The sequence below is a fragment of the Buteo buteo genome, chromosome 18, assembly GCF_964188355.1.
Source record: "Buteo buteo chromosome 18, bButBut1.hap1.1, whole genome shotgun sequence".
Taxonomy (NCBI): domain Eukaryota; kingdom Metazoa; phylum Chordata; class Aves; order Accipitriformes; family Accipitridae; genus Buteo; species Buteo buteo.
Genome location: NC_134188.1, coordinates 3,072,194 through 3,098,789, shown reverse-complemented (window position 1 = coordinate 3,098,789; position 26,596 = coordinate 3,072,194). Strand labels below are relative to the sequence as shown.

The window sequence follows — 26,596 nt, the reverse complement described above, 5'->3', positions numbered from 1 at the left end:
ACTCATGCCGTGCTGGCTTTCACAGTAACCTTGCCTGGCAGCTCTCTTGTCCGTATTTTGATGAATCACTCAAGCAGCTGTGCTAGTCCTCTGCAAACCTGTTATGCTGAATCTCCAAAGCAAGCTGATTTTGCATTTCATTGTTCAGATCACCATAGAGACTATTAGGAAAGGCAGCATCTACAGCAAAAAAGTTTACCTGGTTCGGTGCTCAATTCCAGACCCAATTTCCAGCTTTTACACTTGCATTTACATTTCCTCCTGTCAGCAGTCTCTCCTCCCCCTTCTTCTCTCCCCCACATTCTCTTCTACTTTCAGTTGCTCTGTATCTGTCACCCCAAATATCCTTCATCCCCTCTTTCTCTATGTTTTTCTGTACTCTGCTTCTCCCTGGCCTTGTGCAGGTATGGACCCAACTAACTTCTGTCCCCCTGAAAGAGTACCACGTAGGGCAGTCTCACTTCCATAGCAAATTAATGGTCATCTGCAAGGAGAGCAGATGAGGGCTTCAATCCATTCAGAACGGGGAGGAATGGTAGCAAAAATTAATAAAAAACAAAGATAACAAGAAAATCCTCCTTTTTTTAACCCAACATAATCAGACACTTAAAGAAGCAAGCAAGCAAGCATACAAACCTCACACCAAGCCCAAAATACTTGTTGACGAGAAGGAGGACAGGAACTAAACAAAATTTCCAGAGGACAATCAGCATTCACCTATATATTGCTTTTTATAGTTCTGTCTCTTGTGCAGCTCCACTATCTCTACTTGAACACAAGTACACAAGCTCATGTATGCAAACCAGACACCGCTCCAAGCAGGTCAATGACACTATCGATTGAGTTAGTTTTTGCTGAAGGACCTCAGCCTCTTCCTATAGCGCCTACCTGCCCAAATCATAAAGTTATTGTGTAGTCAGGGGATTTTACTGTTCCCTCTCTCAGGTGCGATGGGAGTGTTTGATGTGGAAAGTGCTGGCACTTATCAAAGACAAGAAAAACCCATCAGGTCTGAAGGATTGAAGAGAAGAGGTCCCCACGGCCCCAGTGAATGGACAAAATGCAAGCTAGAGAGGCTACGTACGCAGAGGAACAAATGGGCATGTGCCAAAGGCAGAATATCTGGACATTAAAACCATTCTTTGTTCAAGTTCCCTCAAACAGTGAGTAGACTGAATCTGCAAGGACACCAAAAATGCAACTATCAGAGGTAGTTTTGAAAAAGCATTAGACAAACACTCTAAGGAAGGAAAAACAGACACCAAGATTCCTCAGAGTCAACAACTACCACTGTACACTACCAAAGGGCTTGGGGGAATTTGTGACCAGAAAACCAAACGTTCAACAGTTAACGCTGGACTTGTTACAAAACTCTCAAAATCAATGGGCAGTTTCTGCAGTCCTCACTGAAAGCCTTTAAGCTCAAATAATTCCCATGTTACACAGGAGCATGTAAGGATGACAGAGTTTATTTTCATATTCTTAACTGGGAATAAGTCACTACAAGAAATAAAGAAAAGCTATTGTTTTCATCTGAGCAGCTTCCATTTTTTCCAAGCAGGATTTTCCATTGTGTACTCACATGGCATTGGCAAACAAGCCAGCCTAATGAAACCACACTGTCTTTTCACGCACTAACTTGAATTGCACATACGTAAAGTTTTAAGTACTGTGTGTGCCCTTTTAACACACACAGTATTGTTCCTGCTGTATTAGTCACAGGTTTTTTTCTATTTTATGTATAATTTTGAGATTCAGCAATTCACATTATCACAGGTCCAGATAATGCTGACACACATTGTTGAAAGTCAGATACACTTAACTTACTTTTAAGAGCATTACTGACTTAAAGGCTAAATTGGGGAGGTCTCATCACAAAAGCCAGGGCAAAGCCAGCACATTTCATGAACTTTCCTTACCTTTTTTCTTTGGAAGTTCACATCGAGTTTCATTGAGGCGCACTTGTTCAGTGTGTTCAGTCGTCTACAGGGCAAAGCAAATTCAAAAGATTAGCAGCCTCTGATTAAAGGGCATGACTTTTCCTAAGTTCAAAAGCTTTTCTCTTATCTGCCTGTAGGGTGCCAACTGCATACAACAGGCTTCAGAAATGATACTGGTCATTTTATTCCAGGCTATAAGACCACTGCATTAAAAGGGAATCTTAGCTTCACATTACTCGATAGCCAGGTTTTATGCATTGCCTTTTAATTCATAGACATTTAAGTACTCAGCAAAGGAAACAGGTATAAACAAACACCTCTGATAGCTGGGGAAAGGACAAGAGAAGAGGGAGGTGAGCTGTCTTCTGCAGGACCCTAACATAATTGGTCTAAAAGGGGGATTTCAAAGCACTGGTGAAAGACAAAAGAAAAAGATGCAGTTCCTCACTTTAGGCAGTTAGCACCTCCTTTAAAAAGTTGACATAAAGAAGAACTTTTATCAGCTAGTTAAATGTTTCTTCACAGCCAACATTTCCTTTCCCATACCTGTGGATCTTACAGACAGGTTAGCAGGCCCAACATGTAACAAATCTAACATCTTTAAATAAATATTTTTAGTTATTTTTGACCATGTTCATAATGATGTTACCAGGGACTCTGTAAGGCTTCTGCTCCTTAAATCCAAGGCTATCCCATGATGATAGGGCATTGAAATGACAATCTGATAAAGATGGAAATTGAATGTGTGTGTGTGTGCGTCCATGTGCAGAGACAGTCAGAGGACAAGAAAACATGCTCTTTCAATAGAGAACCTACCGTGCTCATCATAACTGATTAATATTTATTTATACTTAAAGGTCCTGATTCATGAAACCATCCATCTTCTAAAAGCAGAAGCTCGGAGTTAAATATGTTTGACTTTGAGTATTTTCCAGATTTAGGGCTGAATTTCAAAATAAAGAGAGGCAGAGTGAGAGAGCCATGTGCCCACAACACTCTTCTGTCGGCTGCCTGCAACCCCTGTGTCTTTGCAGCAAGAGCTGCCCCTGTTGCTTCTGGATCTCAGGAAGAGGCTGCAAATCTCCAGAATGGATAACATTTGAAATGTTTGTGATAAGTTACAAGGACACATGAAAAAAAGCATCACATCAATGACATAATCTCTCACATAGCATAAGAACATTATGGCATTAACATATACCTCCCCGGAACTTCTAATATTAGAAATCCTTTCAAATTGCCACCAATAATAAAGAACCAGCCAGGCAAATGTGGATCTTCCCTAAAAAAAATTCCCTCACAAAATATCACCTGCTCATTGTGGCTAAAATCCTCCACCCTACCTCAAGCCAATAAACCCGTTATGCCATATCAGAAAAGTCCTGTGCTTATCATATTAATGTGAGTATAATGCATGCACAAGCACACCTTGCATACGTGATAGTAATGTTCTTGAAATAAATTTCAGGCTTTGTGGCTCTGTAACTGTATCTTCAGCTTTCTGCCCACAAATTCTCATCTGGGATTACATCTATTATTGCAAAGCTCATCTTTTGTCCGAACATGGAATTTCTCAACTCAAAGTTGTATTTTCTTGGGGCCCCAGGGATGAATAATGTTCAGCACTTCTTTTGAGTCCTCACACCTTTACATGGTGGGTGGCCAGACCAGGGATGGGGAAGTGCTCCCTGCTTCCTTGACCAAAATGCGTCCTGCAAAGCTGACCAGGAGACAGGCGCCAGCTAAATTCAGGCCCAGAGGCTCAGAAATCCTGAGAAACCACTGCCTTCTTTCAAGCTGCTCATCAACTCTGAAAACTAAGCCATCGACTCCACCTCTCTCACCTCCATGAGAGTAAGCACCCAAGAAATTCTCCTGAGAAAGAGGCTGGCAGGTGTTCTCTGCAACTGCTTCCTCAAGTTTATAAAAAAACCCCTCTATACTTACTGCCTACTTGCAGTTGTTAAGGAGAAGATGTAGAAGAAAACATTTTAAATACAGTGACCAGTGCTCCTTCCATTCACTAGGGTATCGCTTGACATCTAAAAACCAAGGAGCAAGCCACACACTTCAGGAATGGGAAAACAAGGAAGCAACAGCCCTTGGTGTACCCTTCACCCTGTCTGCACCCAGGTACCTCTGTACGTGTCCAGCCAACAGCAGAAAGTGTCGTGGCATGTTTATTAGGGGCTGCTTCTTCAGCACGGAAAGGTGCAGAACGCACTGGATTGAACCAACAAGACCGTCCAAAGCCATCGCTTTCCCGCTAACGTCACCCAAGAGTGAGATCATTTCAGCAAGGACTGAGAGGTCACCTCTATAAAAGTGAATATCGTTACAAAAACTGGAGGCTTAGGAAGCCACACCATTGTCCTGGCTGCTTTCTAACCCGGCTTTGCTATGAAGAACTTGCTCCATCAAAAACAAAACTACTTTTTACTGGGTGCCAAGGGCTCAACCTCACGTTTTAAATTCACCCATCTACAAAACATCGACATGCTTTCTGGCGCTTTTCCAGTGCTGTGGAAAGATTTGCCAGTGAAATTAGAGAACTAATGATCATATTTGTGAGCTTGCCTGGTACTAACAACTCCAATCAAAGCCAGTCTGTTTCAACTTCTTTTGCCTTGTTGATCTGCCAGCGGTGGCAGAAAGCTTTTCTCATCTGCTTAAAGTCGTTAGATGACTGACGGCCAAGTCCTCAGCAAGTCTTTCAAAAAACAAAAAATAAAAATATCTGGCTACAAAAGGCTGCCACCAATGTTCCAGTCAAAGTGACAGAAGCACTACACTTTCACGTCACTGCTTAAAAACATAGGGAAAGACTGCCTGTTTGTAATGTTAACAAAACACAAAATCTGGACTTGAGAAAAGGCAGGAAAAAACACATTAAATAAACACAAGAGAGGTGGCTATATAAAAACCAAGTTATCTAGGATGCATTTGAATGCTCATCTGGAAAGCTCTGCAGTGTCCAGGGGAAGCCTGCAAAATACTTACTAGAGCAGGTGCTTCACTGATACTAATTTTATTTCTTCTCCAGGCCATCACAGGTAAACACTCCCTCTACGGTTTAACACTTATATCTATGGTGAAATATCATCTCTGTGTTGAAAAGTGTTCCTTGAAACAATACTTAAACATCAGCAGAGCGATGCAGGTTCCCAAACAGGTATATGGTGCTACTTTAGATCCCTTAGAGTATCAAGCCTGGCCTTCAGCTGCTGTAGGTCCTCCTGGTCCAGCCAGCCCATGGAGAAGTCTGAGATATCTTAGGAGGTCTAAGATGGCAATAGACACATGTATTTAGGGCTCTGAATCCCAACCCCAATGCTGTAATTATTAACCCTTATGATGGAAGTTCTTCAGAAGCAGGAAATCTCTGACTTTCGCATCCTGTACAGCACTAAGCAGTGTTTAAAAAATGACTAGCTTGTAGCAATGCAGGATCTATTAGCTGGAAATCCTTGTGAGGGACCTGTTGTCCTCCTTGAAGAGCCATCCAGGTAATAGGAAGACAACTTTGAAGTGACTTGGAGCTCCATGCATTCCCCTGGACCTGTTCTGCAGCTGCTTCCAAGCAGCTGGTGGGGAATGCAGCCAGGGGCTGCAGGAGAAGGCACCATGGGGAGGGCTAGCATGGACAGCACAGTGTCTCCTCCCTCGGCAGATCTGCAAATGTCCTCTCTTATGGATTGTGACCAGGCAAACACATTATATGGTTCCATAAACTCCTCTCTGAGGGAAACACGACACTATTTCTTTGTTTTATCATTATTCCTAGACAAGTTTAGGTGCTGCATACACATGCCCCTAGCTGGCTTCTTCTGGTGCTGTGCAATTTGGGAGGAGGACATCCAGCTCCTTGTGCTGGGCTCTGCTGAGGTCTGCACACTGAGTTAGGGTTCTCCTTCTGTCAGGGCTGGAATGCGAAGCTTGCACTGGCATGCCCCTGCTCCACCAGCGCTGTGCGTGAAGAGAATATACTGTTTTCCAATCCTATCACTTTTTATCATGGCTGCAACTCAGTGAGTTATCTTATAGGCTACATGCTCACATGAGGTGAGTCAACCCTCGTTGAGGTCGATGGGAGCCATTCTACTGACTTCAGAGCAGGGCTTTCTGTAGTGCATGTGGAGAGCCGGGCTTATTTCCTAACAGCACCTAGAGCAATGTAACTCAGCAGATAGTACTGACTATACAATCATAATTTCAAAACTCTAATGGCAGGATGTCCCATACACAGCGACCTTTGGGTTACAAGCTATCTAAGAGGCAATAGCTATGGAAAAAAAGGCTGCTGACAGTTCAAATTTTAAGAGCTTCATTTAGGGGCCTATGCATCAGACCGTTACATACTCTTTCTTTATATTCTTAGTCACTGTATTTATGTGAATACAAAAAGTACAACATGGCTTGGCTTTTCCTTCTCATCCTCTTATCTCAGCGGCCACAAAAGTTCCCAGAGCAGAGTTGGTTGCTGCTATTTTGGGAATGACACAGAGATCCAGCTATAAAATTTTCATGCCCAATTATTATTTTGGCAGGCTGACAGCGTTCGCCTGCAGATTGCATGGCAATTTTCTATTGTTCGTTACTCAATAAAATCTGAGTGGAATCTCTTGATAGATACGCCTCTAACCCAAAGGCCTCAAATTTGGTCTTTACTCTGCCAAATTTTGAAATGATATTGTAAACAGCAGGAGTGTTAGAATATCTCAAAAAGGTCACTGAAATCTTTTACAACAGGGAGTCAGGCTTTCTGACTAAAATACTGCCAGCTGCCTTAAAAAAAGAAAAGGTTCCTCTGCATTTGTGCCGCATGTTGTCTTGTATACTGCAATGCCATAAGAAAACTGATTATAAAATGAGATTGAGAGTCTGATTTCAACCCACAATAGCAGAGAAATTCAGTGTTTATTCTAGAACCATTACCGTTCAGAGCTAAAACTCTGCTCAAACTGATTATCCATTCTGGCATTCCAGCTTTAAAATTATCCTCCAAATAAAAATGAGAAACCCATTTTGTTCAGCACTATGGGCTGAATGCACTATTAGTCAGTGTGAAGGCTTGGTCATGCATAGCTTTGAGGGCAGTTTTGGGTGTTTGACGAATGAAAGTTTGGCTCCCAACCTGGGAGTCGGTGCATACAGAAATAATAACCAATCTTTTTTCTTTTAGCTTTCTGTTTCATGAAAGTGCATCATAGCCTCTGGCTCCTGTATGATATACTGGCATGCACCCTGTAGTAATGCCACCACAGAGCAAAGCAAAGGTAGAAAACCAGCCACAGTGGTCAGCTGAGCTGTGAGGATTTCCAGTACACTGGAAAACTTGGGAGATGTTGGTTTGATAGCTAATACAGTAAAAAAGCTGGTACTGGGGGCAGCAGCTGACACTGTTCACTGTTTCTGATGAGCCTGAATCTTGACATTTGGCACAATCGCTTTTTATGGGTCGCTCTCAGCTAAAGGTGTGGAGCTGCTGAGCTACAGCAAATTAAAAGTCTGCAATCTGAAAACATAGCCTATAATGTAATACTTGTATTTCTACCTGGCTAGTATAGGAGGTGTTATTCCTTTTTGAGATCTAAACTGTTTAAAAACTCCCAACAAAACTTTAAGTCAACAGGTGGTATCTTCTGAATAAAATCATTACAGAAAAAGTTACTAGACAGTCATAAACCCTTTATCTTTGAATAAATCATTTGGAAAGATCTGTGTCTATGCTTATGTACTACAGATCTCAGCAGTATCACTTGATTTAGGCTGACATAAAGCATTTTGTCACAAGTGCATCTCTCCAGCTGCTAGTTTATTTTCCAAAACCTCATCTTTCAATAAAAGAGGAAAAACCCCAGTCTTTAGCTGTTCAGCTTACAAAGAAATCCTCAGAAATATATAAACCTAGTGTAATTGTTGTAGGTGTATCTGTGAGTCTACAGAGAGGCTGGAGGAGCAAAAGGGGAGCTGTTCCCATTTAGCTGTGTAGGTGTTGGATGCCTGGTGACCATGACTAAAGTACTACCATTGCCAATTACTTCAGAGAAGAAACACTAGGGAGATTCACAGAGCTGTGCAATGACTGCACCTCACTGTTTGCTCTCACAAGAAAAAGGGACAGACATCATACTTGCACTTTTGGACGGTCCTTCAACTTTGTGGGAAAGGGCAGAGGGGAGGAGATCTCAACCTCCTACCACTTCTCAGTTCCCAAAGTACAGCAAAGTGTCTTTTCCACCATGCCAGGCTGAAGCAAGGGGATGCGTGTATATGTGGAAAGAAGGTTTCTCTAGGCATGGGCATAGCAATCTCTCCCACCAGGCCATACTGAACAGCAGTAGCTCAAGTCTGCAGTTATTCTGGTCGCCAGCATCCTTGAGAGCAACCAGTGAAGGATCCAGGTCTTACCTACTGATTTGCCTTCAGACACAAAGGCTACTACACAGAGAGAGAGAATATTCTGTTCTCTGTATCTGTAATAGACAAAATGAGAAGCAATAGGTCTTGCTTGCAGCAAGGGAGTTTTGGGAAAGCATTCTGGCAGCTACGCCCAGGAATTACCTGGATCTTCCAGGAAGGAGGGCATCTCCTGGGATGGAGAGATAGACTAGATGAACTCTCTTCCAGCCCTGTTTTCTATGGTTCTCAGAAACCCTCTCTGCAGTCCTCCATCACAGACTCATTAATCCCTGCAATGCACAGCACGGTGTGCAGTGGAACAGCATATACTCTCTGATGACTTTAGCCACAGTTGCAGAAGGGGAAATAGAGTTTTGTCCAATTATCTTGATGTTGGTGTTATGAAAGTTTCCATAACATGTAATAAAGCCTGCTTGGTTAGAGGCCAGATGCTCCTTTGTCCTTGCTGAAGAGGAGAGGAGCAGAACCCAGCTTGAGCTGAGCACAGGAGAAAGAAGAGGGGAACAATGCTTCTGCAATGTGGTTTTGCAAAACTACCACAGAATTGCTGCTTCTTGAGTCCTGGGGGACAGTACTTGAGCAATGCAATACAGTACATTCATCACAGGCAGAGTATAAAAAGCTAGATAAACAGCAAACACAAGCCCTCTGGGAGGGGCAAACCAGTGATTAGTTGTAGCAGCTGTAGTACTGTGGGGTTCTGGTCCCAGTTCTGTTACTGGTGCCAAAAGGAGAGTACCAAGGGAATCAGCAGCACGAAACCCACATCTGCTGCCAGAGAAAGTACTTGCTGAATTCTGTGCAATGAAGTTTCATCTTTTACGCCGTGCTTGGACATAAGAGTTATTCATGTGCAACTCAAATGTGACTCATTTATTCAGAGTTTGCTTGTGCTACCGCTAGTTCTTTCTTAAAAGGCAGGTATTTCAAATCCATTGGATTTGGGTCTTCTCAAATCATGTGATGTTTTCTATGAGTGTAGTGGGGGTCCTAATCCAGGATTTTCCGTAAGAGAAATGAATTCAGAAGGGTGGCATTATAGATATCATTGCTCAATTCACGTAGACAAGCAAACATCTCTGCTTGCTGCTGCTTCTGCTGCTATGCTAACAATAATAAAATCAGCTCATGTTGTTAAATTATCAGAAAAGAAACTTTGTTATTTACCTGCAAAGAGGTTCTACAAGGTCCTTGTCAAGAAAATCATGATCTTTCTTTACTGCAGCAATGTCAATGGGAAACTGGTAGTCTAGAAAAGGAGACACAATATGAAGATGACTGCTTGCTATTCAAATGAAAATACATTGTCTACATTTAAAATGCTTTGCATGTGCTTGCTCGCTGAAATCTAGTATGATGGATTTCACTCAGCTCTGGTTCCCTTCCAGCTCTATCTGTGACCCTTTCAGTCAATTTCTTTTTTTTTTTTTTTTCCTGTTAAAGGTATAGTTGAACATCCTGTGCACCAAAAAGAGAGCAAGATTATTTTATTTTGACTTTAATAAGATACTTAATTGTTACCTACTCTTTCTAGCGCTTAGCACAAATGAATGAGATCAGGGAATTACAAACACACTTTATCCACATGAGCAACAAGGTTCTCCATTCCTATCACAGTGACTTAATGAGTTATTTGCTAGACAGACTTTTCCCATGAAACGGGAATGTTCTGCACTTTTTGCTTTTAATACAGGTCCTAATAACAATGATTTCAGACAAAGGGTTACTCAAAAAAAAAAGACCAAAAAAAAGAGCTGAACTGTAATGCCCAATATTAGCTAAAAAGCCAGACTAGCACGCTGGAAGCTGACAGTTGTGATGAAAAGCGACATGGCTGCAACACATTAGTGGGCTCCGTAACGGTGGGACAGGTTCCAGCGCTGTGGCTGCTCTCCAGACTGCTCTGCCATGCTTAGGTACCGCAGCAGGACGCTGGGATACAGGAACTGCAGCCAGCATTTTCAGACACTAGTGCTTAACACTGACATAATAGATGCCTGTAAAAAGGACCTTGTTTTCAGAGACACAGGCTGCCTAGAGTGCATATGGACTGTACGGGAACTGTGGGAGCCCAGCGCAGGTTGTTTTTTGGAGAGAACATCCCTTTGAGTTCAGCAGGCAGCGGGCCCTCCTTTCTCTGGGGGAGTCGGTATCTGAGATGATACTCTGGTTACAAGGCAGACCCAAAAGTACTGCTGGGCACCCAGGGACTGTGGTAGACACACACCTATGTCGGCTTTGGTCTGGCAGGCTTATTAGTTCTTTGCTGGGCTTAACAGAGCCCTCCTGGCTCCGGCAGAGCCACCTGAGCATCTCTGCATGGTGCTCCTAGTCCCTGGGCACCCGAGCAGCCCATCAGGAGCCAGCACCTGAGCCTTAAGGGACCTCAGCTGGCCATCAGAAGCCACGGAGGTGTCCTTGGCACGATGCTGCCTGCTGCCCTCGGCCCCACGTGAGGGGACGGACGGCGTCCGAGCCGGCTCTCGGTGGAGCTGGCCCTGACCCGCGAGGTTTCTTGGCCATGGCTCCGTGCGTGGAGCCGTGCTGCCTCCAGACCCAAGCTGACCCTGGAAGGTGTCCAGCGGCATTTGGCAGAGCTGCGCTTCGGCTAATAAGCCCAAGCGGGCCTGAGCTGGCTCTGTGTCTCTGGCTGAGAGAGTATTCAGTTTGGGGAAAATGAGGATCAGTGCAGTTTCCCTCTCAGCATTGAGCTAGGGAGAGGAGGAAAATACCAGCCCTGTCCCTGAGCTGCTCCTGAATGCAGCAGGAGCGCAATCACTCACCACTGTCCTCAGGGACGCCACTTCCCTGGGCATGAACTTTACAGCTAGGAAGGGGACATGGTCATTTGCTTTTAGTTAGCACCAAAATATGGGCTTTTCTCGCTTTGCAAATGTAAAACGCAGCTCAGATTATTCACTTTTGCTAACTGCAGAGTTTTCAATCTTAATTTCAGTAAGACTGAAATTTTCAGTAACTTTCAGTGCTTTCAATCTTATTTTAGACGCAGTTCAGGAAGTTTAAAAAAAAGAAACCAATGTATTTGGATTTTTTGTACTTGTTTTTGTTAACCTTCGAGATTTACACAAACTATGTCCCTCTTTTTTTTTTCTTCCCATAGCTATAAGGGCAAGAATCTTACTTTTCTTCAGGCACTGGTATGACTCCAGCAGCTGAAGCTTTGTGAAGCAGCCAGCCATGGCCATAATGCAGTCAAATGTAGAGTTGGCCGACTGCAAGCTCTCCTGGCAAGGGCCCAGTGTGCTTACAGTACCGCACAAAGAGGAGAAAAACCTACTTACCCTCATAGAACTGAGCATATTGGGGAAATCCAGCTGCACGTAACCAGTCACACGCTTCCTTTGCTTCGATTTCTGAGCAGAAAGAGAAAAGAGAAAAGTTCACACTTCATTATTTTGCATTAGAAGTTCTTTAAATTATAAGGAAATAGCAGAGACTTGCTAGTAGCTGTTTGTTGCTTAAAAGTACTGTCATGACTCTGAAGTATTTTTTTACAGCATCGGAAAATAAAATAAGAGTCCCTTAAAGAAATCCACCTGCCTCCACAGGACCCTGGCGTTTGTGTAGCCACTTGGTGACCAGGAAGAACTGTTAATCATCTCCACGCAGCAGGAGAAGTTGCTCATCCAGGTTTGTGGTCCTGTGTCCTATCCTCCCCCACGGGTAAGTTTTTGGGGAGAGGTGAAGATGAAGCAGGGTGGAAATGGGGTGATAGGGAGCATGCCCTGTGTTTTCTCCTGCTCTGACACTTCTTGCGGAGAAAAATCCCACGTGAAAGCCACTGAAAGTTCTGCCAGGAAAACCCCAGTGCAGGTCTAATGTTACTGAAAGGAAAATTGCACAGGTAGGATGCGCCTTCCTACCTTCAGCCATTTGAATTCCATTATGTAGACTCCCTCCATCATCAATAGAGAGACGGTTACTTCCAAAGGGTGATTCATTTCACCTTAAAGTAGTGTCTAAAATAGGTGGGATATATCAACTACTGACAATGCTTTTCTCTTGTGGCTGCTAACAGAGGGAGGATAAACAGCTACAAGTATGTCTGTGCAGCTAAATAAAATAGATAACAGGCAGTAGCTTCAAGCACTGGACCCCAGACTGCTCGCTCTTTAATTTTAATCTGCTTGCCGGCCTATTTTGGATTGTTTCAGTTATCAAGACAAATCTTTTCTTGAGAGGGCTACTACTAAGCAGTGAGGAGAGGAATCAGTCTGTGTCATCTTGTCCCTGCCTCTCCGCTATTTAGAAGTATGGACACAGCTGATGCTGGACGGTTTCCCCCTTTCAAACAGCTTTTGCTGGGTAAGATGTATCCTACCCCCATGGAAGAGGTGAGGGAATCATCAGCTGGGCAAGGAAATAGTCCCTCCTTATTTTGGGGGTGACAGTAGGGATAGGTGAGCATGAGGGAATGGAAGGAAATCACGTTCAAGAGGGGGACTACATGAGACCTAAAGCTTTTTGCACAGGAGAGGCAGATCTACGCTGTGCAATTACTAAAGCAGCAGTAAATAAACGTCAGCTACACAAAAACAGAGGATAAATTTTGAAGTGTCTCCAGCAAAACAGACTTTGTGCACTCCAGCAGTCACACACGCGGTTACGCACCCAACCTCTGAGATGACTGATGCGTGTTGGCAGTAGGGTACCTCCGTTTTTACCAAGCTCCATGGGCTCGTTTTATGGAAAGCAGCGTGCCAGGTCCGGCTCTGCCCAGCACCCGCACCGCCTGTATGTGCAGCTGCTCCCAGAGCAACTGGAGGAACAACTGAAAATAGAGGCTCACCCAGAGAAATGTGGGTTTCTGGGGAAACCTGGGCACCGTCTCCTTGCTGCCCAGATCTAGATCAGGATCTACCACTTGAACAGTTTCGGTTTACAAGATCAAAGTCAAAACACGTATCTGCACCTCTTACATTTGCAAAATGGTAAGGAATGGAGTGTGCAGGTGTTGAAGAAAGTAGACATTTTATGTTGCTTATTATTCAACCTGAATGAACCAGTCAAGGGGTTTGGCACATTTGTGGTTGTAAAACTTAGGCAGCCATAATACAAACCCCTAAATATAAAGCAAGCAATGGAACTGGAAAAAGAAAATCAGGCTCAGTTGCTCTTCTGCATGTTCTGCCTTGCATGCAAAAAAAATTCCAGTTGTAAATCTGTTTTCTACTAAAATGCATTTTTATAGATAGGAGATGCTGGCATGAATTTTTCCCCATGAAATTCTGTTCAAATCACTCATTATAGCTCTAATGACTTTACCCACTGAAGCTCACCATAAAACCTGCTTTGAATATACTCTGCAGTATGTGACCCACACACCTTTCTGCTCCTCTAAATACCGAGTCGCCAGCAAATTTTGTCGCAGAAATCAAAATTCAGAATACAAGGTCTACATATCAAAAGCCTTATTTCCCAAAGATGATTAGACAACCAGTAACAGCTCTGCAATGGCAGAAATCATTAGCAGTGCTGAAAAGGATTTACCACCAGGTCTTCATTTGCTTTGACATTAGTTCATGTCAAGGCCAAAAAAATGGAGTATGAAGGTACATTCAGTTCTTAACGCTGCACAAAAGAATGAGCAGCTTACATAAAACGTGGCTCTCACTACTGCACATCTGTGTGCTGAAAGCACATCTCTATTATGTTCCAGTGAGACTGAATATTTTTATTAAATGCTTGGAAAAAAGACAAGTCTTTATACTTTTTTCTTTTGCTTAATTCAATCTCATGAAACACAGATGAATCAATCCCATTTCAAAATGTATTTTACAACTCAGAACAGCTGTATGTACATTCTAGCTTCATCTGGCCTGGAAGCACAACTAACAGAGGCTGTGGGTGACGGAGAATGCTACCATTTAATGCTCTTTTACGCTTATCATATTTCAATGTTTTTTGCAGTTGACTGCACAGAGGAGCTTGCTGAGGAATCTTCCTGCAGCTCAAGTGAGATCTAAAAAATCTCAGGTTCCAATGGGTGAATAATTGCAGGGAATAACCAAGGAAGTAAATCTCACCCTTTTTTGGGTTGGGTTTTTTTTTTGTTTGTCATCTGGTTTCTTTTGTTGGTGGTGGTGGGTTTTTTTTGTATGAGGCTGTTTGTAACACACTGCAACCAGTCAAAAATGACTAACTGATTAACTTCTGCCTTCAAAACTTTGACTCTGTCTCCTCCATGAAGGCATCAATGGGGAGTATTCCCATTTCCTGAATGACCACCTCAAACAAAGAGATTCAGCCTTGAATAAGAAGATTTGCTAACTCAGCTTCCAGGATACTGGGTCTTGGACACATATCAGTGCCCAGTTCCATCCCATATCTCTCTTTCCTTTTTGGTCTTATTCAGAGGACAGCAGAAGGGGAGAAGTGCAAAGTGCTGCTGGCCCAGCCAAAAATATGACTTTGCTCATACAAGCGTATTTCCACTGGCTAAAGGCACCTGTTCCAGCCATTCCGCTCTTGGCCGATCCTACATTTTGGGTGAAAAGGCACAACCGAGGATTTACTCCTCAGCAGACACCAAAGGTGATTTCTATTATCTCACTCTGGGCATGTAATCCAAGTTACAGTTCAGAATTCAATACAGATGCTTTCATTACTGGATATTGTTACGCTTAAAATATAATTTGAGATGCTCAGTTTAACGTTCTCTTTCTGTGCACACACTAATACTTGCTTTTTGTTACTTGCTAGTTAAACATCAGTGAAGACTTCTTTGAGAAGGGATGAGTACAGCACCAAAAAGACCTCGCTGAAGCTGTCAATGAAGGGTTGCAGAAATACTTTTGGCGGTGTTGGTCCGGTTCTGTTCCCATGTCCAGGCTAACGCAGGGGTCTGAACCAGCCTGCAGCCGCTGCACTGTCTTGGTGCAACCCTGAAGGACCTGGAAAACTACATGTGTTCACAGGTGGCTCCAAGGCAGCTTGTCAACAGCACAGAAAAGGGCTGTCATGCTGAGAAGAGGGATTTTAGAGAGGACATGGCTCGTAGTTTTGAGCTCAAGGCTGGCAGGAGCCACAGATCCTCCCAGAAGAACATGAGCCACCGCTGCCCCACAAGCAGCATCTCCCTTGGCGTGACCAAAAGGCTGCTCATCCCAGCACACCTGATGGTGGGGTTGTCCTTATGCACTACTGCCCTGCTCTGCTGATGGAAAAAAAGTCAGGGATAATTTACCCACTGCTTTCCACTTGCTTGAGCAGCAGTTAATAACAATCATTAATTATTAAGGCTAGATAATAATTCAGTCACAAATATTGACAAGCATCAGTATGTCTCACAGTACTTGAATTCTCAGCATTTTTTTTCAGTTTTTAGTTGAAGCTTGTCAGGAAACAAATTTCTCTTTTCCATTTCACTTTTCTACCAGTAGCGAGTTATAACTGAGACCCACACATGCAAAAGCCCTCCAGCCACATTTCTGGGGAGATGGGGGTGATGATCTCCTCAGGGCCTCCATATCCCCCCCAACTACCAGCTCTTCCCAGAAGGTATGTCCAGAGTCCCCTGCGCACAGACGTTGCTGCTGACCTTCCTCGCATCTCGCCCCAGAAGTTGCCCTTGCTTCACCGAAACCTTTCAGTGCCCACATGCAAGCAGCGACTTAAAACCTTGTCGCACACCTCTTTGATCATCCAAGCCACCTTCCTCCCCACCATGGGACTGTGTCTTAGTCTTTCCTCCTAGAGCTGTCCCACTCTATATTAAACTAAATGTTTATCACAGACACTGATACAGTAGCCCAAAGCATATATCGCACAGTACAGACTGAAGTGCAAACCTCTGATCCATTTTTTCATTTATTTAGGTTGTAAGGAGAGCAGAATAAGGAAAGAAAGGTTCACCCAGGAAACGTGACAGATGTTCAGAGCACAGCTGGGACTTGGCTTTGAGTCCATCTCTAGCGTTAAGCAGGTTTGAGCTTGTCTCTCACAGACCATGTGGGTGCTCTGGCTATTCTGGGGCTGAAACGGAGACAGTTGCTTGCAGTCTTTCTCTCTCTTTCAACACTTTCCCTGATTCTTCACAAACTGCTTTGATGGTGCCCAACACCAGAAGAAGACTCTAGCAGCCAGCTGCCACCGGAGCGGACAGCCGGCCTTGCCCACCCCACACCAGCTGGCTCCTTCTCCTGCTTCCCTTCGTGCCACACCAGCTCCTGGCTAACCCTTCAGAGATGTAGCTCAAGCCTCTGAGCTGGCACAAAACCAACTCCCCAAAACTGGGAACGGTCTGCTGTTGGGTTAGCAAGCTGACACACATCCTCTAAGGGTCCTGTTTAGTTCACATTAGCTGCACTTTAATGAGCCCAAGAAAACCAAACCACTGGGACAGTCCTTCCTCACATGAAAGAACACAGGAGAACTGTCTAAAAAGTTGTTTGGAGAAAATAGCTCTGTCAAGAGAAAATCATGTAAGTAAATTAATTTTCTAGCTTGGGACCTTATCACTGTCCTCGAATATCAGTGCTAAGACCTAGATACTACAGTCCTTTCCATTTTCCTGTCTAGACATCAACATTTCATCTTGTTTCTGCCTTTCTGCCACTCTGTCTCTTCTATCTTCTCTTTTGGTGTTACTCCCCTCTTTTTAAACTGTATTTTTTATTTAAGATTCAGATATCCCTTTGCACAATGCAGTGAAAGAAATAGCAGCTAGAATAAATAAGGTACATAATTACCCTATCTATTGTGTTTATGTCAACTTTATGTGATAACCTTTATTATTCACCCGTCTGTAACGAATCACTGTTTATGCTCACTTTTCTATTCCCCCTATATTGCTTACCACTTAAATCTAATTTACTAGACTTAAGATAAAATATCCGGGAGTGTTAGACAAAATGATTAATCACATCCTTGGAAAGGCGTGCATTTTACCATGCAGCCACATCTGTGAGCTCCAGTGTCCATCCCAAGCTGGTCTGTGAGGTAGAAGAGGTCTCACTCTCACCAGCGTTGTTTGGGAGTAGAGTAACAGCTTGGTTACACCTCACATTGCTTGCAGGTGGTTAGTCTGGTGCCATGATTTATATTAACTTTTGGTCCTTGTCATACTCTTTCCTTCAAGAGGAGGAGAACTGTTGGGATGACAGAGCTTGTACTGCATCTTCCAGAACAAGATCTACCTGGCATTTTGGGGTCAGTTTGGAGGCTCAGCTCAACCCTGGGTTTAATGACATTTTTTACTCTCAGGAGCTGCTGTGGACCTGTGCGAAAGGTGAACCAGAGAATACTCCTGGGTAGGAAACATCGATCATGTCTTACACCTGAGGCATGCTCAAGGCAGCTGTAGACGCTGTGTGGGAGAGCTTCAGCCTTGCCTCACCGCTCTTGATGCATCCCTTGTGCCCCACGCACCTCTCACGTCACCAAAAGCCATGCCACCATCCCAACGGCTTCCCATGAGAGCACTCGTGAGGGCAGATGGGAAAGTTTAGTTCAGGCCAAAGCTGTACAAGGTCTAGCATGTTTCAGCTTCTTGTAGGACAGTCTGAGATACTTCAATAGACACCATTACTATCCTGCCCCGACACCTCATAATCTTCAGGATACTTATGTGTGTAACTCTTATTCTTATTTTACAGATGGAGATTTAAAGCACTTCAGAAGTACATAAGCAGGTTAGAGATAAGGTTGGTGGGAATTAGGTGCCTGACTCCTTTAACTGCCCATAAAAATACGGCTATTCACTCCTCAGCTACTAATACCCTTGGAAATCTCACCTGGACAGACCAAATCCCAAATTTCTGATACCTAAACCCATCAATCCATTGTCACTCTGCTACTACATAACACTAAAGCCCGATAGGTTTCCACTGAATGGCATTTGCAAAGCTACTTCAGAGCTATGAAATTAGACTACAGTAGGGTAAAGGTGCTAAATTGTAAAGAACAGGAAAATATTTGTAAATATGAGAAAAGATGACTTTCCAAGGTCACATAGGAAATTCTCAGCAAAACAGAGGCTCACATCTATAGCTTGCAAGGAGCAGGTTAATACCTTAACTACTAGATTATCATCTCACTTCACCATTGCAAGCAGGTTGGTGTAAATCATGGAAAAATACAAAACTTCTCATATTCCCTAAGGAAAAAGTCCCATGCAATTTAATAACAACAGATACAATTTTCTGTAACCTTTCATGTTGCATTGTACCCAGCAGAATTCTTTAAAAGGGAAAATTCTGAAGTTTTATTTATAGGATGGCATAAATTCTTGTGCAAAGGATTATTGGTGTCTCTGAAATTATTAAGACTTTTAGCATAATTTCCTGAGAACTCCATTTGAGGGAATGCTTTTAGGTAGCGGTCTAATGGTTTACCCCATTCTCTTCCATTCTGTAGGACTTTTCCAGAAGACTTCCAATAAAAACGCAAAGGTAATTGTACCATGCACCCGTAAAATTACCATTTATAGTATAAATATATCATAAATAAAATAAAACATAAGCATACAATGAATTTATATGACTTTACTATACTATGGTGCATACTCTTCAATAAATCCTGATAATAAGGTTTTCAGAAGTGGAATTTCATTGGAATTATTTTATATCATGCCATATAATTACTATTAGAGGCAAGGTTATGTTTTGCAAGCAAGGAACAAGTAAAGCTGTCAAAGTGTTATTTTTAATAGACCTTAAGCTTTTGCAGAATATTGTGGTACTAGTAAAAATACAATAAAATATGGACCTTTTAAACTACTGTGGCTGAATATAATTCAAATGTCAACAGAAAAAGATCCTTTCAAGCTCATGAGTAGTTTCTTTATGTGTAATTCTTTACATTTGGTGAATAATAGTCAGATGATGTCCATTCATGCTCTGATTTCTTAGAAAGGTTGAAACTGAGAAGCATGATTATTTATGGACATGAAAAAAAATCTCATATGCTGAGAGATTAAAAGAATGGGACTGTTTACCATGGAGAGCAGATGAATAAGGAAGGGTTACGATAAAAGGGTACAAAATCAGGGGTAATAAAAAAAAATAGGAAATTGGGAACTTCTATTCACTCCACCTTGCAGCACAAGGACAGGGAGATTAATGAAAAGGGAGGAATGAAAAAGAAGGGAAGCAATCTGAACTGATATTTTTTTTTTAATAGAATCTATAAAATTCATTGCCAAAGGACACTGGGATCAGGAGATGGGTGGGCTCAAAACTGAGCTGGACTCTTCTCTGACTACTCACTGCTACCACCACAGATTTGGAAAAGGATTCTCCAAAATGGAATAAATGAAACCAAACTAAAGACAGTGTTCTGAGATTATTTTTTCCCAGTTAGATGACCCCTTATATAGCTTTTCCATCTGAGCTACTGAAATTTGTGTTGCTCAGACATAGTCTGGGACTATATAAAATGTTTCTTTCAACCACTACAATTGTTTTGTTCCTTACTACAACCAAATTCTGCACAGCCCAGCTGGGAGACTTCTCATCAGCCTTTTATCTTGAGGAAGGCTGCATTTCCCAGTAAGAAAGGTGTGTTATTCCAGCAAGGAGTTAGGAACCTAAGTCCCCTTTGGGTGAAAGGATTATGCTGAATTCCTTTCCTAACTTAATGGGGTACTGGTAAAACTGGTAGGCCTGAGATTTACAGCAGGTTCATCTGGCATGAAACTTTACAGGTCTGGGAACAGTGTCTGTATTAATATTTTTTACATCTAGATCTCATCAGAGCTAGGTATACAACACAATGGTTTCCCTCATGCTAATAACATGAAGGCAGCTATGCAAATAGCATCACACCAACAGGGAAAACACTAACAGTTTGCAGTATAGAAAAGACCTTTGTACAACGTGCTACAACCCACGAGCTCTAAGCCGAGAGGTGACTCGCAGGGGCCACTGAAGCAGCCAGCACAACAAGCCAGCAGGGACACAGGGACACATAAAGACCTCAGGAGCAAGAAATAACCAGAGGGACTCCCAATTCAGAGTAATTAGCTGCCCTTCCAGGCAGCCATCACTGTCCCTAAGGGTCTTTAGCATAAAATCGGTTCCCCAGGGAATTCTCCCATTATGTAGACTTCTAAGTAACTCCCTCTGCTGAGGTACAGGGTGTTAAGCACAATCAGGCACCTAAACACAAGAATGCAATGAGATTTGGACACCAAGATGTCTTAACATTTGAAAGTCTCAGACATAACATTAATAATAGAGCAAAGATGTTTAATAGTGCCAACTGATGCTGAAAAGTCATATCCATGTTATATGGCTCAGCTATGTGATAAAGACAAGAGATTGAGGTCTTCCTTTGAGTGTCCTCTCAAGGTCTTTGGTTGCTGCTTATCATCGTGACCATTTCTATTTACGGCTGGTTTCCCTTTCTCCTTTTCTTTCCATGTCTTCCACTCTGAAGTCACTTAAAACTAACTCCCTGCCATTCATTTCTCTGACATTTTTGCTACCCACAGTCCCACATGTCCATTCAGTTTATACAACCTTACTCCAATTTAGTTTGTTTCTTCTTCTTCTTTGCCATCTTCCTTTTAAATTCCTGAAACAGGATTTTAAATCCCTCCTAACTCCAAAAATCTCTCCCTACCTTCAAGTATAACTTCAAAACCACTTTTCTTCTTAGCTTACAATTGATTTGTACAATGCAGCACTTTGTGATGACACTAATAAAACAATAGCTTGCATCCCACATCTCATCTTGAGGCACTTTAAATGGTTATAAAAACTGATGCGAAAGTTATATATAGGGATCACTTCATCTCTGGGTGAAATGCAGCTGCATTAGGATGAAATGTGGCAGCTGCATAAAAGAACGCTGCAGCAGTTTATGACAAGAAACAAGGAGAATACTTTATCCAGCTGAAACTACTAACTGGATTTATGGGATAGATAAAATTCAAATAATATATATATATTGGGAGCTGACAAGGACACCAGACTCTCCTCCCTTTAGTCTTAGGAAAAATACTCTGGTATTGCTAATGGGCAGAAGTGATTAAGAGCCTGGTTCCCTTCACATCCTCCCCCTTCCCCATTAGAATTTATATTCCTTTTCTTGCCTTCTGACTGCCCCCATGAGTCTTGGCTCAGCACAGAGTACCACCCACCCGTTCTTCCGTACCATGCTGCCCTTCCCACCTATTTTGCCTGCCATTCAAAAGCTGAGCACCGCTGACTTGAGAATTAAGAGGGCTTTGATACATGAGCACTGTATGTCCACTGAAAAATGTATTTGGATAAAGGTCTGGAAAATGTGAGTCTTTAAGGGCTCTAATGTAAAATATATCGTATTTTTAATGTGGAAGGATGATTATCAAATAGGTAGAGAAGGGGTAACAATCCCATCCCTTGGGATCTATTCCAAAACTTCTGGTGACTCATAGAGTTGCTGTGGGCCAAATTTTGAAAACAGACTCTTATTTTATGAGTTTCTGGCTTTGACTTCCCAAGTTAAGAGACCTAGGTGGCATCTAAACTTCTACATATTAGGGACCAAAGAGTGGCCTGAAGACCAAAATAGCTTCTGAGCTCATATTGAAAAGAGAAATGTTGAGTCCAGCTGACATTTAGAAAACCTTCAAGTGTATGCTCACTTGCCACCCAGATGTGCTATAAAGTGATTTTCACAATTTTTACAATTGATAGTTCCATAATGAATAGATATTATTAATAAGCAGTCATTGAAACATTGCAGCTATATGTACCTATGCATGTTATAGGTTCATGTTCTACGTTCACGTAACATATTCATGTTATGGATCTTCTATTGGATCACTATTTTTGAAGAGAGAAAGAGCAAGTGAGTGGTCCACAGGCTGCAAAGCAGCTTGCAGAAAAGGACCTGGGGGGTCTGGTGGACACCACCTTGAACAGGAGGCAGCAGTGTGCCCTTCCTGCTAGGAAGGCAGACAGCACGCTGGGCTGCATTAAGAGAAGTGCTGCCAGCAGGCCGAGGGAGGTGATCCTTCCCCTCTTCTCAGCACTGGTGAGGCCACATCTGGTGTGCTGGGTCCAGTTCTGGGCTCCCCAGTAAAAGGAAGATACAGATTTAGTGGAGCGAGTCCAGCACAGGGCTACGAAGATGATTAAGGGACATCTGACAGATGAGGAGAGATGGAGAGAGCTGGGACCGTTCAGCCTGGAGAAGATAAGTCTTGGGGGAATCTCATCTGTGTGTACAAATATCCAAAGAGAGGGTGCAAAGAGGGCAGAGCCAGGATCTCCTCAGTGGTGCCCAGTGACAGGCAATGGGCACACACCGAAACACAGGAGGCTCCATCTGAACGTCAGGGAACACTTTTTTACTGTGAGGGTGACCGAGCACTGGTACGTGTTGCTGAGGGAGGTGGTGGAGGCTTCGTCCTTGGAGATACTCAAAAGCCATCTGGACATGGTCCTAGGCAGCCGGCTGCAGGTGGCCTTGCTGGAGCAGGGGGGCTGGAGAAGATGACCTCCAGATGTGCCCTCCTACCTCAACCATTCTGTGATTCTGTGACTATTTCAGGAAATGTGTAAAAATAACCCTAGACTGACCCAACAGTGAGGAGGAAAATATCTCTGCCAGCAACATCATACTTCTCCTAGCGGAGAATTTCAGATGAAGGCTTGTTGTAAGCTCCTCTACGTCCCTTTTCTTCTCGAGGAAGACCAGCACCATTGATTTCAGGACCCAGAGAGTCATAGGAAGGATAAGCATAACAGCAGGGAGAGCTGTAGCTAATAGGAAGTATATATGTATCAATTCTAACTGTACCACTACTGGAAACTTGCCATAACTTTATACTTGGAATTATAAGCGTTATTATCTTTGTATCTGGACTAACTCTTTGATTAGATTGCTATTACTTTAATTACAGGAGCAGTATATTCTTCAATCCGTACACAAGGTATGTTTCTTCAGTGCACATAAATTGCACAAGCTGTTTTGTGTGGTACTTTGCCCTTGAGATCTGGTTTGAATTTGGATGCAGCAGATGGACCCCACTACATGCAGCTTGCAGATACCCTCCGTCCTTGCAAGGTTTTGAAAAATGTCATCTCTTGCAAGGCTAGGGGAGATTTGTAGACAGCTTGAATTCAAACAGCATACAAGATGCACAAGGTCTCTGGGGTGGCCTGACATTCAGAGGGCTCCCAAGAGGATGTAGTGCTGGTCTGAGCATTAGTTTCAGCTCTCGTGGGTACTTGTAATTCAAATTAAAGACAGAGATTTAATGTCTCTGGAAGTCAGGGTTTTCAAGCTCAGTGTCCTAAACTGGAGGTCAAGTTTCAGACTTCAACGCCTCGCTCAGTTTTTCCACAATACCCAGCGTGGTTTGCATGTGTGCGGTACTGAAGTTAATTGGTCAGACAGTAATTGGAGCTCATCAGATGAAAGGCGCTATGGAATGCAGGAGAATGCTTCATGCTGTAATTTGAGTGAAAATGTAAACAATACCCCAAAAGATAGATGTTGTCATTGTAAACTTTCTCTCTGAATTACACTGATAAGTAGAACAAAATGTAATTCCTTATCAACATATTAATTACTCTTTGATTATACCCTTCATGTGCTGTAGATGTTGAAATTACATGTGGGCAATCAGATATACATCAGAGAATCTCTACCTATCCGAGGTGGTCTTCATGCTGTGAATTTATATTAAACACCTAACATTAATATGAAACTAACTCCCCTTGGAGACAATACTTTGATGTATTAATAAAAAAGACTTCTCAGTTCTTGTTTATCACAAATTAAGATTAAAGCACTTTCTTTTGGAGTTCTGTGTGAGATGAGTAATTTGTAGTGCAAGAAACATTGATAAGATACAACACATACAGAAGAGGTCAAATATTCAAGACAGAGGTCTGAATCCATGGCTTGTGCACAGTGAATGCAACGCAAAGTGCTGAGCTCCCACTTGTTGTTATCAGTATTATCTGCTGGTATCAGCTGATTAACACTACAAGCAGACCTGCCTTTAAATCCTACTGTTTCCTTATTAGCTCTTTCTGTGAACGGGCCTTTGTATTTGAGAACCATCTCCTGTGTATTTCTTCTGAAAAAAATAAACCCCAAACAGCAGAATGTCACTTGTTCACATAATTTGGAAGAAGTTGTCATCCACACACAGTCCAGTAACAGGAGAGCTGGCATTATCCTGAAAGTACAGGCAAGAGCTGTACCTACAAACCCAGATGACTTTTTCTGATTCACAACCATATCATAATTATTATTACTGAAGTATATCAATATCATTAACATTTCATCATGCCTTGAGACTGTAGTGAAAAATCATTTCTAAAATGAATATTAACATAATTTGTGGATATCTACTTTTTTTTATTATTATTATTTCTGAGAGGATTAAGTATCTGGCTGGATGGCCAGGCCCAAAGAGTTGTGGTGAATGGAATAAAATCCAGTTGGTGGCCAGTCACAAGTGGTGTTCCCCAGGGCTCAGTATTGGGGCTGGTTCTGTTTAATATCTTTATCAATGACCTGGACGAGGGGATCGAGTGCACCCTCAGTAAGTTCGCAGATGACACTGATGATCTCCTGGAGGGCAGGAAGGCTCTACAGAGGGATCTGGACATGCTGGATCGATGGGCCAAGACCAACTGTATGAGGTTCAACAAGGCCAAGTGCCGGGTCCTGCACTTGGGTCACAACAACCCCACGCAGCGCTACAGGCTGGGGAAGAGCGGCTGGAAAGCTGCCTGGTGGAAAAGGACCTGGGGGTGCTGGTCGACAGCCGGCTGGATATGAGCCAGCAGTGTGCCCAGGTGGCCAAGAAGGCCAACGGCATCCTGGCCTGTATCAGAAATGGTGTGGCCAGCAGGAGCAGGGCAGGGATCGTCCCCCGGTACTGGGCACTGGTGAGGCCGCACCTCGAGTCCTGTGTTCAGTTTTGGGCCCCTCACTGCAGGAAAGACATGGAGGTGCTGGAGCGCGTCCAGAGAAGGGCAACCGAGTTGGTGAAGGGTCTGGAGCACAAGTCTGATGAGGGGCGGCTGAGGGAACTGGGGCTGTTCAGTCTGGAGAAAAGGAGGCTGAGGGGAGACCTTATCGCTCTGCACAACCCCCTGGAAGGAGGGTGTAGTGAGGTGGGTGCTGGTCTCTTCTGTCAGGTGGCTGGAGATAGGACGAGAGGAGACAGCCTCACATCTGCCAGGGGAGGTTTAGATTGGAGATTGGGAAAAACTTCTTCACTGAAATGGTTGTCAAGCACTGGAGCAAGCTGCCCAGGGAAGTGGTTGAGCCACCGTCCCTGGAGGTATTTAAAAGACATATAGACGTGGTGCTTAGGGACATGGTTTAGTGGTGGACTTGGCAGTGTTAGGTTAACTGTTGGACTCGATGATCTTGAAGGTCTTTTCCAACCTAAATGATTCTATGATTCTATGATCAAACACCCTTATCTGCTTAATACTTTTTTTCCAGCTGCTATTTACTACAGGAACATTACTAATGAGAGCTGCCAGGATGTCTTCTTATGACTGTATGAAGAAATGAAAAATCAGTAAATTAATACTAAGGACAAATATTATTTCCTTTAACTGGATATTCTGAACTTGGTCCATCTTCCTTTTCGGAGTTGGACTGATCCTATGTCAGTCCCAGATGTGATGTGGTAATCTGGTTCTGCCATGAGCAGGGGTTGGACCAGATGGCCTCCTTTGTTTGATGGTTCTACTACTTTCAAAAATTATTTCAGTGACTGAAGAAATAGCATATGCTTATGTAAAGATGCTATTATGAACTAAATTTTACCCTTTAGTTTGACACTGCAGTGCTGTAAAACCAGTGAAGTCACACTAGTGTGTGTTTCAGCGTGATCTAGTCCAGAGCCACTAATTACATGGCTGTATACTGATCTTTATAGAGTCATGAGAAAAACAAAGAGATTAAAGGAAGCAATTACTTGCTTACTAAAAAAAGACAATCTTTCCTCACTCTGTCTTCACAAAGGCACCCACTTTTACAAAGTGTCTTCCAAACACTTCTTTCCAATACAAAAACAGTACTAAATGTGGGAAAGTCAAATTAAAAGTTCTTTTTTACAGTAGCAGTGGAGCTACTGTTCAGACAGCTGTTCAGACAGTTTCCATCATCCATCACATGATGGAAATTTTGTTTAATTTTACTGAATAGATACAGATAACTTTCAATGTCAAAGTAGTGAACTCAAAGGCCAGAATTTTAAGGATATTTAATTTTCCTAACTGGTAGGGTGCAGCCCTCTGAAGATG

The 26,596-nt window shown here is 42.9% G+C and overlaps 1 protein-coding gene across 13 annotated transcripts in view; it reads right to left on the bottom strand.

Moving 5' to 3' along the window:
* The window catches only part of STARD13 (StAR related lipid transfer domain containing 13), a 318,317-nt gene that overhangs the window by 43,157 nt on the left and 248,564 nt on the right, over positions 1 to 26,596 (bottom strand). For all 13 annotated transcript variants that reach the window (XM_075050590.1, XM_075050586.1, XM_075050587.1 and 10 more), the window contains 3 exons: positions 11,666 to 11,737; positions 9,531 to 9,612; positions 1,920 to 1,983 (listed from right to left, as the gene is read on the bottom strand). In XM_075050590.1, coding sequence (XP_074906691.1) covers positions 1,920 to 1,983; positions 9,531 to 9,612; positions 11,666 to 11,737 — 218 coding nt within the window. The remainder of the gene's footprint in view (positions 1 to 1,919; positions 1,984 to 9,530; positions 9,613 to 11,665; positions 11,738 to 26,596) is intronic.